Here is a 15,879-nt window from a genome sequence, read left to right on the forward strand (position 1 = left end):
CTGAGCTGCATCTCTAAACGTTAATTATCTCAGGACGAGATTAGCTGGAGGATTCAACGGGGTGCTCAAACTTTTGCACATGCCATAAAATCTTCATTTGCTTTTTATTTTGTTTAAAGTCAATGAAAGAAAAAGTTTTAAAAAAAAAACTTTACTGCAGATAAAACTAAATACGCTTCACTTCAGGAACTCAAAGCCTCTTCATCTGTTAACGGATGATTGTATTAACGATGGATCAGGACATTGATTAGATATTGATTGATCCCAGCGTCTGCTCCTCTGGACGGAAACGGGGGATAAAGAGCAGGAAGTGTGTGTGATAATGTGCTGTTATCTAAACTACTGCAGCAGAAATTCAGACTTTTTTAGATGAAATTTCACATTTTACAAAGTCCATCTGAAATTATTTTTCTTTTTATTTTGAGCTTTTATAATCTGTTTATTTATTTATGCTCCTTATAATTATGTTAAGTGCTACAAAAATAAGTTAACATTAAATATAGTTTGTCTTTTGGACATATAATATAATATAATGGATATTTTCTGTGTCCTGTGCTCTAATATTGACCTACTTTCTCCTCTATTGTTATGTCTTATTAGTTGAGAGGTTTCTACAAAATTCTGCTTTAAAACTACAACTTTATGGAGTTTTATGTCATGTTTTGTTGCCATTGTAAGAATAAAATACTTTAAATAAATGAATAAAAGTGAGTTATTGTGTGCAGAGGTTAGTTTTTCCAGCAGAGTCGGACCTGAGAGGACGAGATCCCACTTGTTGGTTCTGTTTTCACATCGATGCTCTCAGGACTCGGTCGGTCTCCGCTCGTGGATCAGGACTTTCCTCGCCTCCTCTTCAGCTCCTCTTCGTATCTCTGCAGCTGAGCCATGAAGCCGGGGTTGGGATCGATCACATGACGGGCCGTCTTCACTCTCTAGGAGGAGAAACGGGAACAGGTGAGACATCAGCTGCTTTCATGCTTGGATTCTCTCTTCCTTCCAGCTCTGTGCTTTTACGTGAGTAACTAAATCTGCATTTTTTAGAGGGAAATCTGATGATCCTTTATGTCTTTGTTGCAGACTCAGGAAGTTCTACATCCACCTGATCAGCACCACTCCTCTTGTATTCAAACCTTCACCTTTTCAGTCCCGTCTCCTTGTGTTTTCTGCATCCTGACACCCTGATGAGGCTTCTTAAAGCCTCGAAGCTTCTTGAGGTTTGTTTTAACTTTAAACATGAGACTGTTCTCCCAAACACAACCATGTGTGGTGTTTGTTCGCACTGAAAATGGTTTCACTTGAAACATGTTACTCTGAAGAAAAAGTTAGGTTGGTAATGAACGTCTGTCAAGGACGTGATCCTGAACATCCATCCATGAGTTTGTGATCTTTCATGGTTCTAGGACTCTTATTTCCCCCCTGCTGCCTGCAGGGGGTTATAGTTTACAGGACGCCATCCTGGGTATCTAATGTCGCACTACATAACTTTAAAACTTTAAAACAATGTATTTCCACACTGTGACATTTATTAGTTACAGTCCTGGAGCCATCGTTGCCCTGTAGAGAAACCACACTTCACACCTTTAATTTCCTCCAGAAGTCCATCACCATCTCTCTGGTCTTGGTGACATTCAGATGCAGGTGATTCCTGCCAGTCCAGCCTACAAACCCGTCTACCAGGGCTCTGTCCTCCTCCTCCCCTCCCTCTCCTCTACACCCAACAACAGCTGAGTCATCAAAGACTTTCTGAAGGTGGAGGACTCAGCGCCATGACGAACTGTGTGGTTTTCAGATGTGTCGTCCTGCAGCGTCCTCTAAATGAAAGGCTGGAAAACTGTCAGAAACTTCATAAATGAGAAGGATGGTGCTTTTTAGTGGATCATGCTCACTGTGATCAGCTTATCTCGCCAAGATGACGCCAAATTCGGATTTTTAAAGGGACCAGTGTTTGTTTAAAGTGGACCAAACCGCACCAGTATAAATGCACCAGTTTCATCCTGAACACAGACGATGCATGACGACATGCACAAAAAAAATTCATAACTTTTACTGTTAATAAGCAATCAGAGCCGGTTTATCAGGACCAGGCTGAGAGAAGAGTTGCGTGTTCAGCACTGATCGTCTGGATTGGAGCGTTTGTTGGACGTGAGCATGAATTCAGGCCCACAGCGACACAGAGGACACCGTGGACAGCAGAAGCTTGGGTGTCAGGAAACAAACCTCTGTGCTGCAGCTTTCTGACCTTCAGTCTGCAGAAAAGTCTGCTGATGGCAGCTCGCAGCACAGCGACAACAACCCGCTCATGAAACTGGATCATAGGAAGCTTCGGCTCATCTGACAATATCAATGATCCTGGTCTTTAGTAACACACTGATGTCACTCATCATTCATTCATTTGGTTTATTTGTCAGGAAACATGAACAAAAACATTATAGACGGGGTAACGATGCTCTGTACCAGGTTGTAGCGGACTCAAACATTTCCATCTGTTTTATTAGACCTCAGCTGGTTGAAGTTAATAGTAAAAACTCAGCTAAAAACCTGTTGACTCTTCAATCTGCTGTCTGACCAATAAAATCTCGCTGTGTGATCTAATTTTACTGTACCCACCTCAGAGAAACCACATGCTTCAGATCCTGGTTGAACCAAACTGGGACTAAATGTACAACACCTACAAACTTTAAAAAATGAAGAGCAGCTTTCATTGTTTTCTTATTGAAACATGTTCTTACATCCAGACCAAAGATGCTGTATTTATAAATACAGCAGGGACTTTTTAAAAGGGCTTATTTTCTTTAAACTATAAGAAATCAAATAGTTCATAGGTACTGATACGGAACTATTTTGTTTAACTGGCAGTAATGTGTCCCAGCCACCACAAGGAGGCAGTGGTGCACTGAGCTAGCTGTGGGTCTAAATAAGATCCATGTTTGATGTATTTTAACGAGGCGGTTTACATGGACACCAAAAACCTGATCAGATAGTTTAAGTGGTTGTGTAAACAGCATAATCTGATACCCTTTAACAGATAAATGCCAGTAACAGATTATGTGTGATCGGCTCTAATAGTCTGACGTCTTCAGGCACGTAGACCCGTATGTTTGATTTATTTCAGCTTTTTACTCGTGCAAAGACCTGCGTTGCTTCCATTGTTTCATTTCATCCTACGAACGGAGACCTGCGACTTGTGCCTTCTGCGCATGTGGACAAGAAAACATCATTTCAACGTACACTAAGGACACGCCCATAAATCTATGCTACCCAACATATGAGCTCCCTTTTCTTGTCTTCTTCTTCTTTAAAATAAGTAGAATTCATCTGCACTGTGGCTTAATTTAAATAACACGGGCTCTGAACAGTAAAAGTTTCGGGGACCCCCTGTGCTGTTTGGAAGGCCCCCTTGGGGCCCCCTGCTCTACACGATGTTACGTCATACTGCAGATTATACTGTTGTCAGATAAGTAGAATTACCTTCTGGACAACGTATAATTTGCCATTATACACGGGGAAAAACTATGATGTCATCATGATTGTTATTGGCCAAATGACAACGCTGATGTATTCCATCAGATATGTTTTTATTGTGAAGATGAAAACGGCCCCCATTTTTCTTATGTCCCGTCCCTAAGGGAGAGATTTTACGACACCTTTGATTAACAATTAAAACTGCGTCATTGCAAATAAAATCTCTTCCAACCACAGCAGTCGCCCCCTGCTGGCCGTTACAATGAACGCAGATTCAACTTCAACTTCATTTGTTCTTAAAAATCAAACTTCACGTACTTTATTGTTATTAACATAACAATGAAGGTGTGTAAGGAGCTAAATTTGGTCTAAACACCTCACCTGAACAGCCTCGGTCAGCGTCAGCTTGCGGTGTTTCATCAGGTAGGCGATGCAGATGGTGGCGGATCGGCTGCGTCCGTTCTTGCAGTAGACGACGCTGCGTCCGCCGCGGTTGGCCTCCTTCTGGATGGCGTCGGCGCAGCGGTCAAAGTGGCTGTAGAGGTCCTCGTTGGGGTCATCATAGACGGGGATCTGCAGCTTGGTGACGCTCGCGGAGGGAAACGGCTGCTGTTTGGACACGTTGATGCAGAGCGTCACCGCCTCCTGCTGGATGAGCTCGTCGCTGCAGGCTGAGCGGGCGTTGCTGATGAACAGAGAGCTGGTGACCTTACACAGCTGCAGCATGTCGCTCAGTCCCTGGCCCTCACAGGCTTCCTTACTCAGTCCCTGGCCCTCACAGGCTTCCTTACTCAGTCCCTGGTCAAGAAGAGAAGATGTAGATTTTTTTATCCATCCGACATGACTGATAGCATCTCAGTAACTACACAGATAGTTTAAGTCCAGTAAGTACAGCTAGTAGGTATTCAAAATAAACCAGTTTTATATCCCAGGTGTTTATTTATTCAACAAATCCTCATTTACCAGGAAAATATTTAGTGACAACAAACAGAATAAAATTAAATGCTAAATCAAACCCTCTGAAACTGAATCTATCATAACATTTAAGAGATTATGAAACTTCTATCTTTATATTCAGCATCTGTTAAAGAAACTGTAGTTAAATGTGGATCAGGACTTGTGATAAATATATAAAACTGCTTTAGACTGTGAATTAGCTTGCACATTTCATTTAGGTCTGCCACAGATATATGAATATGTTGCCATATGTGTACATCAGGGGAGTAATGAAAGAATATTTCTCACCTGCCTTTGGCTTCAGGCGACAGTGGTGGCTCATTAGATCTGGAACAATTAGAAAATTAGTTCTTAAGCATTTATAAGTTTGAAAAAGAAATAAATAATTGCAAACATTTTTAGAAACATTATTTGTTTGACTCAGATTTTAAGTTATTTTGGGTAAATGAATAAATCTGTGGACTACAGCTGAACTTGGTGGACATTTTTCATCATGTCCTGAAATCCTTAACAGCATTACAACTTCAGTACTGAGGAGATGATGAAAAAAAATCAACAGATATCTTTTAACATGTTCACTTCTTGCTTTTAATTAAAAGATAAATTTAAGTGTTTTTAAAAATTTACTTTTGAAAAATCAAATAGTTGCAGAGGGAATAATCTCAAATTCGCATTAATGTTAATGTAAACTAAACAAACATATCATTTAACCTTTCTGTTTAATTTATTTATTTATTTATTTTGCTTTCTGATCATGTCTAATATTTAATAGAAAATAAAACTTATTTAAATGAGGTATTAGTAAATAATCTACAACATAGTACCACAAGGTGAATATTCTGGAATTTGCAGATCAGATCTTCAGTGAACCAGCAGTCAGTGAACGCCGCACACGCGCTGATCTACCCACTGATCTGCAGCCTCCTCCTGATTGATCTGCTGTTCTTCAGAGGACCCTGTTCGGTCCTGCAGACGGACCCGAAGCTTCAGCCTGCTCCGGTCAGTTCCGGCCTCCACGTGACCCCAACTGATCTGATCAACATACTGACCGCTGCTATATTTACTGCTGCTGGCAGCTGAGCCGCTCTGGGTCCTAGTGCCGCTCAAGTTAAGGGCGGAGCTGTACGTGCGTAAAATGATATCAGATCATCCACGATCTAATAGTTTATTTTTCATTTTTATTCGTCATTTTTTCTTTTTTTTTTTTTTTTTAAATATCAGTCAAACATGGATACAGTAAGCATTTCTATGAAGTTTTTAAGCAAGAACATGTAACAAGTAACAACCAAAATGTCGTATTTTAAAAAGATGAGGGAAATGGCCACCCCTATCACAACTAAGATTTTTTTGAGGCACTAAATAGGAGTCACTTTGATACTACATCCTTCTTTAGTGTCTATAATTTATTTTCTGATGTGAACATTTTAAAGCTCAACATCCAGAATCAAACACTGAATCGTAATCAATCAAACTGATATAATATCATAACATGACCAAACTAGTGATTTTCACTCTAACAAACAAGCGTTCTGATGACAGACATCCAGGGTGATACAGCAGGGTAGTACTGTATGATACAGCATAGTAGTACTGTGTGGTACAGCAGGGTAGTACTGTATGATACAGCATAGTAGTACTGTGTGATACAGCAGGGTAGTACTGTGTGGTACAGCAGGGTAGTACTGTGTGGTACAGCAGGGTAGTACTGTATGATACAGCATAGTAGTACTGTGTGATACAGCAGGGTAGTACTGTATGATACAGCAGGGTAGTACTGTGTGGTACAGCAGGGTAGTACTGTGAGATACAGCAGGGTAGTACTGTGTGATACAGCAGGGTAGTACTGTGTGATACAGCAGGGTAGTACTGTATGATACAGCAGGGTAGTACTGTGTGGTACAGCAGGGTAGTACTGTGTGGTACAGCAGGGTAGTACTGTGTGATACAGCAGGGTAGTACTGTGTGGTACAGCAGGGTAGTACTGTGAGATACAGCAGGGTAGTACTGTGTGATACAGCAGGGTAGTACTGTGTGGTACAGCAGGGTAGTACTGTGAGATACAGCAGGGTAGTACTGTGTGGTACAGCAGGGTAGTACTGTGAGATACAGCAGGGTAGTACTGTGTGATACAGCAGGGTAGTACTGTGTGGTACAGCAGGGTAGTACTGTGAGATACAGCAGGGTAGTACTGTATGATACAGCATAGTAGTACTGTATGATACAGCATAGTAGTACTGTGTGATACAGCATAGTAGTACTGTATGATACAGCATAGTAGTACTGTGTGATACAGCAGGGTAGTACTGTGTGGTACAGCAGGGTAGTACTGTGAGATACAGCAGGGTAGTACTGTGTGATACAGCAGGGTAGTACTGTGTGATACAGCATAGTAGTACTGTATGATACAGCAGGGTAGTACTGTATGATACAGCATAGTAGTACTGTATGATACAGCATAGTAGTACTGTGTGATACAGCATAGTAGTACTGTATGATACAGCATAGTAGTACTGTGTGGTACAGCAGGGTAGTACTGTATGATACAGCATAGTAGTACTGTGTGATACAGCAGGGTAGTACTGTGTGATACAGCAGGGTAGTACTGTGTGGTACAGCAGGGTAGTACTGTGAGATACAGCAGGGTAGTACTGTGTGATACAGCAGGGTAGTACTGTGTGGTACAGCAGGGTAGTACTGTGTGGTACAGCAGGGTAGTACTGTGAGATACAGCAGGGTAGTACTGTGTGATACAGCAGGGTAGTACTGTGTGGTACAGCAGGGTAGTACTGTATGATACAGCATAGTAGTACTGTATGATACAGCATAGTAGTACTGTGTGATACAGCATAGTAGTACTGTATGATACAGCATAGTAGTACTGTGTGATACAGCAGGGTAGTACTTTGATACAGCATAGTAGTACTGTGTGATACAGCAGGGTAGTACTGTGTGATACAGCATAGCAGTACTGTATGATACAGCATAGTAGTACTGTGTGATACAGCAGGGTAGTACTGTATGATACAGCATAGTAGTACTGTATGATACAGCAGGGTAGTACTGTGTGATACAGCAGGGTAGTACTGTGTGGTACAGCAGGGTAGTACTGTGAGATACAGCAGGGTAGTACTGTGTGATACAGCAGGGTAGTACTGTGTGGTACAGCAGGGTAGTACTGTGAGATACAGCAGAGTAGTACTGTGCGGTACAGCAGGGTAGTACTGTGTGGTACAGCAGGGTAGTACTGTGTGGTACAGCAGGGTAGTACTGTGTGATACAGCAGGGTAGTACTGTATGATACAGCATAGTAGTACTGTATGATACAGCATAGTAGTACTGTGTGGTACAGCAGGGTAGTACTGTGTGGTACAGCAGGGTAGTACTCTGTGATACAGCAGGGTAGTACTGTATGATACAGCATAGTAGTACTGTGTGGTACAGTAGGGTAGTACTGTGTGGTACAGCAGGGTAGTACTGTGTGATACAGCAGGGTAGTACTGTGTGGTACAGCAGGGTAGTACTGTGTGATACAGCAGGGTAGTACTGTGTGATACAGCAGGGTAGTACTGTGTGGTACAGCAGGGTAGTACTGTATGATACAGCAGGGTAGTACTGTGCGATACAGCAGGGTAGTACTGTGCGGTACAGCAGGGTAGTACTGTGTGATACAGCAGGGTAGTACTGTGTGGTACAGCAGGGTAGTACTGTGTGATACAGCAGGGTAGTACTGTGTGGTACAGCAGGGTAGTACTGTGTGGTACAGCAGGGTAGTACTGTGTGGTACAGCAGGGTAGTACTGTGTGATACAGCAGGGTAGTACTGTATGATACAGCATAGTAGTACTGTATGATACAGCATAGTAGTACTGTATGATACAGCATAGTAGTACTGTGTGGTACAGCAGGGTAGTACTGTGTGGTACAGCAGGGTAGTACTCTGTGATACAGCAGGGTAGTACTGTATGATACAGCATAGTAGTACTGTGTGGTACAGCAGGGTAGTACTGTGTGGTACAGCAGGGTAGTACTGTGTGATACAGCAGGGTAGTACTGTGTGATACAGCAGGGTAGTACTGTGTGGTACAGCAGGGTAGTACTGTGTGGTACAGCAGGGTAGTACTGTGTGATACAGCAGGGTAGTACTGTGTGATACAGCAGGGTAGTACTGTGTGATACAGTGAGTTGTCAGTCACTTGTTTCAGAGTTTCTTCTCAGCTCTGTCAGTCGCTCTTTATTGCGGTTTGTTTTTAAAAGAGACCTGATTAAAACTAAAAGTGTTTTTTTCTTTGCTTTTGCAATTAACAGTCATCCAATGGGCTCGCTGGATTCATATTGAAACAGAACATTTATAAACAGAACGTGGACACAGATTTTTTATTTTTAAATAAGGATATTTGGTCTTTTAATTATTTTATTTATTTATTTTAATTATCTGCTGTATAGTTACAGATTGACCACTAGAGGGCGCCACCATTTGGAACAGCTTGTTAGACTGAAGCTCAGGTTGTTTTCTTAAATCTAAAATTCTTTTTTCAAAGCTTCAAATCAAAGTTTTGATGAACATCTTATGGAGCATCTTCAGGTTTCCAGTTTTTAATTAATGTTTCCTCTTTTTATTTTCAGTTTCTTTTACAACATTGTCAACTTACTGACTCATAACAAGTGCTGTATTAGTCAAGATAACGTTACATGAAATGCAGATTAAACTCGCATGGGGAAAAAGTCTTCATGATCAGCTGGTTTTACAGGAATCGAACCACCGAGTTCCAGTGAGAACTTGTGTCTGCTGAAGTCCTCAAACCTTGAGAGGAAAAAATGCTGCACAAGCCACAACATTCTTCTCCCTTCATGTCAGCAGTTCCTGCTTCTTTTCTCCTCTTTCAACACGACGACTGAACCAGATCCAGATGCTGAACCTCAGACGCTTCAACATCTGGAGGACAGACTGAAGGAGAGAGGTTTTATAAATCCTCAGCGTAATATTATGCTGACACGTCTGAACTCGTGGTTACAGATTAATAATCTTAAATGCTCCACTTCATCCTCAACCTTTGACCCAAACTGACTTTATTCAGCTCTGAATGTTTGCTGTGAAGACATCTTGGGATGAAAAAGTTCCCGGTCCGAGCAGCGATGATGTACGAGGCTGAAAACTTTACAGAAACCAGATGGACATTTTCATGCTTGGTTAGAAATCTGCAGTTTTCCAGACTTTTCCAGGTCATTTTGGAGCTTCTTTCTTTCTGTTAGATTAATGGTGCGTGAACACTGAAACTGGCTCTAACAGACTCAAACTGCTGCAGCTCAGTGACGTGTTACATCTGGATAAAAGTGTGAAGCATGTCTGTTGCAGCCCAGAGTCACATCAAGCTTCTCATTAAAATGAAGTTAAATTTCCTGTGAGGTCAAATGTTTTAGGTTAGAAGAGCAACATTAAGCCTGAGTGTGACTCCACCCGGTCGGCCTCTGCACCGCCGCGCTGAGCACAGTTAAACCAGCAAATCTCTCCATGTTATACATTTGTTTAGTTCCTGTGGTCAGTTTAAGGGTCCGGGGAAAAGAGCGGCTCCCAGACATCAGCCACATTTGGGCCGAACCTGGACTGAAGTGCTGCAGCCTTTAAGCAGACAGGTCTCCGTCTCAATTCAGGAAACTTTCACTCCACGTTGTGTAAATTTTTTTTAATATGTGGATTGTCTTGAGGCAGCCAGGACATGCAGCCACAATACACACATGAACTAGCAGCACACACACACACACTGAGTACAGGCTGATGACGTAATGTAGCTCACAAGCCTACATGTTCCTGCAGCAAACATAACAGAAAATACAAACCGAACAAATGACAAAAAGAAAGAAAAATGACCATTGCTGAAGCACTTCTGCTGGACGATGTCTGGATTAGAATTTAGGATGCCTTAATATTTCCACTCTGCATCACTGGCAAGTGTTGTGTGGGCCAGAAGTGGGCCAGATGTCCGTTTCCAGGCTGGCTTGGCTTGCAGGAAGTCTCCCGTGGGCCACATGTGACATGTGGTGGTCATGTGACTGAGTTTTGGAAGACACACTCAGATTTAGTCAACCTTTAAGTCAAGGCCAGATCTGGGCCAAACAGTTTTTGTTCTCTGGGCCTGGTTCCAGGAAGAAGTTCGAGGCTAATAAGATAAAGGCCGTTCAGGTAGAAAATAAATACCGTTGATCCAACTGCAGACAAACTATGTGTGTGTGCTTTTTTAAAATAAATAACTTCAGCTCTACATGAAATTAAACAGACATCACATTTTCCTCTAAAAGCAGCCTGTCAGTGTAATCATCACATTTTTCTTCTTCATCATCATCATCACTTATTTACAAAGCTCTTTAACAGCAGCCACAGCTGAGCAACGCGCTGAGCATACAATGTAGACCAAATTAAAAATGATTAAAATAACACCAAATTTTTACAAATAAAAATTAATAAAACCTAATAAAAGTAGTCAAATAAAAAAAATCAAATTGTCAATAAAAACTAGATAAAAATAAATTAAAAAACAAATAAGATCAAATCTCATGTTAGATTCGAGGCTAATGAGTGAACGTGATTTTGAAGATGGGTTTTATAAACGGACAGTGTGTGAGCTTGGCAGGTGGATCAAAGCGAAGTTGTTTCAGGTCCAGGTACGCAGAAGGCCCCGCCCCTTCTGAGCTCCCAATCAGAACCAGGGACAACCAGCAGCTGATCAGCTGACCTGAGGGTCCAAGAAGGAATGAAGCGGTGGGGAAGCTCAGATAAATATGGTGCAGCACGGACATTTAAAACTTTAAAAGCAAACACGAGGATTTTAAAATAGACTCTAAAGCGCAGCAGATGTGCAGTGAGGACGGACTTGCAGAGGCAGTTCCAGTAATCCAGCCACCAGGGTACAAAGGTACGGATCTCCAACTGCTGCCTGTCCAGTCTGAACCCAAGACCTATAACCAGCTCCGCATGAGCCACCAGGTCCAAACACACTAGTTTAAAAAGATAAAGGCCATCCGTGCTTTAAAGTCCTGAAGACAAGCTAAAAGAGATTTAACTGACCAGGTATCTCTTCACCTTTAAGGTACAAACCTTTAGCGGTGGTCTGCATGTGGATGGAAAGAGATCTGTTTTCTGAGGATTCCGGTGTTACTGAGCAGGTAAAGTTATTTATTTCAATTAATACAAAAACAAGACGCCACAATATACATGAATTTTTACAGCATATGATCGTATTCATTCATTCTCTGTACCGCTTCTTCCAGTTAAAGGTTGCGTCGAAGCTGGAGCCTAACCCAGCCAGGAACAGGCGAGAGGCAGGTGCACCTGGACAGGTCCCAGTCCATCGCAGTTTATCATCACACACATGACTGTACTGAACGTAAAATGAACCAAAAATCTGAAAAGGATTTAAATAAATTCACACTGATATTCCAGCTCATGTTTATAATATGAAGTCTGGTAGCACCATGTCCCCGGTTTCCTCGGGTTCTGGGGGTCTTCAGCTCTGCAGCGCTTCGGTAAGTTTCCCCTCATGAACACAGACAAACAGACCATTAACATGCAAAACGCTTTCAAGCTGAATCTGAAGGCTCCACTTTCAACACGTACAACTTTTCACACGTTTTCTTCAGGCTTTGCCACCCAAACCATTTCCCCCGTGGACGTCTCGGGGCTACACTCCTCCCCCGCGTGAGGAGTGCTTCGAACGGAGGAGCTGCTGCTTGCAGGACCTCTCCCACACGTTTCGCAGGAGAAGGACTCGTCCTCTGCGTGAGTTCTCATGTGCTTTTTCAGCGCGGACGCGTATTTGAAGCGTTCTCCGCAGGTGTTGCAGGGGTACGGCTTTTCGCCGGTGTGTGTTCTCATGTGGACAATCAGGTTGCTGCTCCGGCTGAAGCTCTTCTCGCAGATTTTGCAGGAATAGCGCTTCTCCCCCGTGTGTGTTCCCATGTGAGCGGTCAGATTGCCGCTTTGCGTGAAACTTTTCCCGCATATCTTGCAGGAGTAGCGCTTCTCTCCGGTGTGGATGGCTGTGTGCCACTTAAAAGCTGATAAGTTCGTGAATCTTTTTCCGCAGGTGTTGCAAAGGTACGGCTTCTCCCCCGTGTGGGTTCGCATGTGGACTAAAACGCTGTAACTACATCGGAAACTTTTCCCGCATGTTTGGCAGGAGTACGGCTTCTCGCCCGTGTGAGTTCTGGTGTGGTATTTCAGCGTGGACGCGTCGTTGAACCGTTTTCCGCAGTCACTGCACGCATACGGCTTCACGCCGGTGTGGATTCTGTGATGCATCTTCAGGTGGTACTTATTCTTAAACACTTTACCACAAACGCCACATTTTAATGAAACGCTGCCAACGTCAGCGTCACAGTGACTCTCTGACATGGAACACGGGTCATCTTCATCGTTACTGGTGCTGATACCTGGACATCTTTGTTTTGCCTTCATCTCCGTACTGCTGCTCGATCCCAAGTCTGCATCCTCACTTCCTTCCCGATCCTGATCTTGGAGCTGGTCGTCGTTTGGTTCTGGATCACTGTGGTCACTTTCCTCATACGTAAGTGTCACCATGAAGGCATCGCTCTCCTCCTTCAGTACAAAAGGCTCTCCTTCCTGATTGGTGCAGAATTCCTCCTGTTCTTCTTTAACCTGGGGAAGATCTGGTTCCTCTTGGTCCAGAATGGGGTTCTTCTCTTGGTTAGAAAGCTGGTCGGGAGGAACTTCCTCCACCTCCTCATCCTCCTCCTGACACACATGTTGCTGTGGAACATCTGCAAGAAGAAAAAAAAAAAAACTAAATGTCATGACATACTTAATTCACACACACATGCATCCAAGCCACACCTTCTCAAACACACACACACACACACCTCCATCCTTTAATATTACTGTCTGCTTTTAATTCTTTCTGATGTTCTGTAAATATAGAGGTGTTTTATATATTTTATAGCTTTATTTTTTACTTATTTACATACTATTTTCTCATGTATGTGTGTTTAAGCTGACAGACTCTGTTTGTTATCCACACATAATAACAACAAAGACCTTGAATGAATTGAATAGTTGGTTGAATAGTTTAAGACGTTAGCAGAGAAGCGCCACTAACATGACGTCTCAGTCTGGTTAAATCCACCTGCATTGAGACACACTCAACTTCTTCTTGATTATGTCTCTTTTTTCTGCCTCCAGTCTGAAATGACAAACCCCAAAATAAACAAACTACAAGGGCTGTATGTAAAACCTTAAAGTAATCCTAGGAACGAGTAAAGTAATATCTGAGGAGGAACTGTGCTACAGTAGAAGGTAAACAGTGAACCTGTGCAGTTAATAGAAGTATTACACAGGTAAATATCTCAGGAATCCATTGGCTGATGATGATGATGATGATGATGGCCACCTCTATCAATGGTCAGTCAGGAGGATCCAGGGATAGCTGCCACATTCACCTTAGAAACACCATGAGAAAGAAGTGAAGCCCAAGATAGTCTATGATAGGAAGAGTGACTCCTTCACTATAAAACCTCCTTCATCTCCATGGAAACCAGCAGGACCTTCATGATTCAAGTCAAAGGCAGAGTCACAGGAGAACACATAGCAGAGCTTTTAGAGCTGGAATCAAACTCTTCACCACAAAACAGCAAAAGTAAGACACGGTTTCTGGTTCTGGTCCCAGAGTTTCTGTCCCACCGCGATGAGACAGACATCTTTACAGCTTTGCTTGAAGTGGAGAAAAAGTTCCAGTCCGAGCCTCATGGTACATTTATTATTAGCTGTTATTTATCAGACAGAAATGTTCGCCTTTAAAAAGCAGAAACATTTAATATTAAACATCCAATCTGTGGAAGACTCAAAGGAAACATAATTAGAAGATGATCACATTGTATTGTTATTATTTATCTTTTTATTTTTTCAGCATTTACAATTGTATTTGCATAAGAGCAAACAAAAACATGCAGGTTAGCATGCTAAAGAGGCTAACTACAAAGCTAACGCAACAGAAATTGTGTGTAAAGACATTACAACAGCACGCCATCATTTTTTTATAATAAAAATAATTATATTTAATGATTTTCAGTTTCTTTTTGTCTTCTACAGATTGGATGGTTCATATGAAATGTTTCTGCGTGATGCATTCATGTTATTTCTGTCTGATGAATAACAGCAGCTCGTTTTCCTCTAATAATAAATGTAACATGAGGCTCTGATCAGGATCCTCCATCGTTTCATACCTGCTGTTTTTAACTTTCTCTGAGGTTTCTGGCTAACATCCAGCAGCCTGCGCTGACGGTCGATCTCCTCCTCGTACTGGACGATGGTTTTCTCAAACACTCCGAATATTTCTGCAGCAGCAGCTGTGAGTCTTTCGCTGATGAACTCTTTCAGATACTGAACGGAAGACATTGTTTTCCAGCAGCTGAATCAGCGACCCGAGGTGCGACAACGCGGCCGTCTCCCAGCTCCTCCACGCAGGAACCTCCAGCCGTGGGTGTGTTAGCGGCTGCTGGCCTTTCTCTGTTTACTTCCGCTGGCTGTCACCTCACCGGGACATTACTGTTACTTCATGACCGGATGTGGCGCCGGTATTTCCGGTTGAAGCGAGCGTCTACGTCCCACTGCTGCTGGATGTGACGGGAAACCGACCGTGAACACATCACGGTTGTTTAAAAGTGAAGTCCGTGAATGTTGCTGCTGTGTTGTTGATTCGTTTGTAACTCAGTTGCCCATGATTTGTTTATTTATTTGTTTATTTTGTTTGTTTCTATTCAGGTAATATAATGGTATTTCTTGGTATCATAGATAAAATATCAGCTAATATTATGTGATGTGTTAAGCGACAGGTGGGTTTTTGATACTTTGGCTGCTTGGTCTGTCCACAGGTCCACATCTGTCCACATCTGTCCTTGCCCAACTCAGAAACAGCTGTAATCTTTTCTATTGAGGAACATTTTATTAGTCCAGGTTAAATGCTAATGAGGGAACATTTTAACTTAATCAGTGTGTCTCTGTGTTTATCTGGTTGTTAATGACCTGGTTGCAGAGCTTATAATTTACAACTTCATTGGTAGTGTGTGTTGGTGGATGTGTATCTGTTTCCATGGTAACGACTTGGCTTATTTTACTGCATGAAATATTTGGTGGGTCCTGCTGAGTCAAACATACCTCCACAGGTGGGTCGCTGCATGATACAGTTTGGGAACCCCTCTTCAGTTTGGACTGTCTCTTATCTAAGTTATCTAAGGGACGCAAATTAACGCCTTGCCTACCGAGTAGTTCAATAATTCAGCCATGACAACGAATTAAAATGACCACTGTCTATTTAATAAATTACCAATAAATCATATCATTTGCACTTCATAGTCTAAACACAAGCAGTCAAAACAATAAAGCAGCAACATCTGATACCGTTCCTAATTACAGCAAACTTCTTTGTCTGTACTTGTAATGAACCCGTTACAACAG

At 42.3% G+C, this 15,879-nt stretch overlaps 2 protein-coding genes across 5 annotated transcripts; both read right to left on the reverse strand.

Annotated features, from left to right (window-relative positions):
* Positions 1–411: 411 nt before the first annotated feature.
* On the reverse strand, positions 412–5,425 carry dusp28 (dual specificity phosphatase 28). Of its 2 annotated transcripts, XM_041993589.1 has the most exons (4): positions 5,330–5,425; positions 4,708–4,746; positions 3,844–4,260; positions 412–932 (listed from the first exon to the last, which is right to left on the reverse strand). In XM_041993589.1, exons 3-4 carry the CDS (start codon positions 4,186–4,188, stop codon positions 831–833), a joined length of 447 nt encoding a protein of 148 aa, XP_041849523.1. In that variant the 5' UTR covers positions 4,189–4,260; positions 4,708–4,746; positions 5,330–5,425; the 3' UTR covers positions 412–830. The 2 variants fall into 2 exon arrangements, with proteins under 2 accessions (XP_041849523.1, XP_041849524.1); XM_041993590.1 differs by lacking the exon at positions 4,708–4,746.
* Positions 5,426–10,141: 4,716 nt separating this feature from the next.
* Positions 10,142–15,001, reverse strand: LOC121645127 (zinc finger protein 391-like). Of its 3 annotated transcripts, none has more exons than XR_006011352.1 (3): positions 14,649–15,001; positions 11,670–13,190; positions 10,142–11,568 (listed from the first exon to the last, which is right to left on the reverse strand). XR_006011352.1 is itself a non-coding variant. In XM_041993523.1 (2 exons), the coding sequence occupies exons 1-2, from the start codon at positions 14,818–14,820 to the stop codon at positions 12,034–12,036; spliced, it is 1,329 nt and encodes a 442-aa protein (XP_041849457.1). In that variant the 5' UTR covers positions 14,821–15,001; the 3' UTR covers positions 11,578–12,033. The 3 variants fall into 3 exon arrangements, 1 of the variants encoding a protein (XP_041849457.1); XR_006011353.1 differs by lacking the exon at positions 10,142–11,568 and having other exon boundaries at positions 11,578–11,786; positions 11,885–13,190; XM_041993523.1 differs by lacking the exon at positions 10,142–11,568 and having other exon boundaries at positions 11,578–13,190.
* Between the last annotated feature and the right edge of the window lie 878 nt (positions 15,002–15,879).

The sequence above is a fragment of the Melanotaenia boesemani genome, chromosome 8 (genome assembly GCF_017639745.1).
Source record: "Melanotaenia boesemani isolate fMelBoe1 chromosome 8, fMelBoe1.pri, whole genome shotgun sequence".
NCBI classification, from domain to species: domain Eukaryota; kingdom Metazoa; phylum Chordata; class Actinopteri; order Atheriniformes; family Melanotaeniidae; genus Melanotaenia; species Melanotaenia boesemani.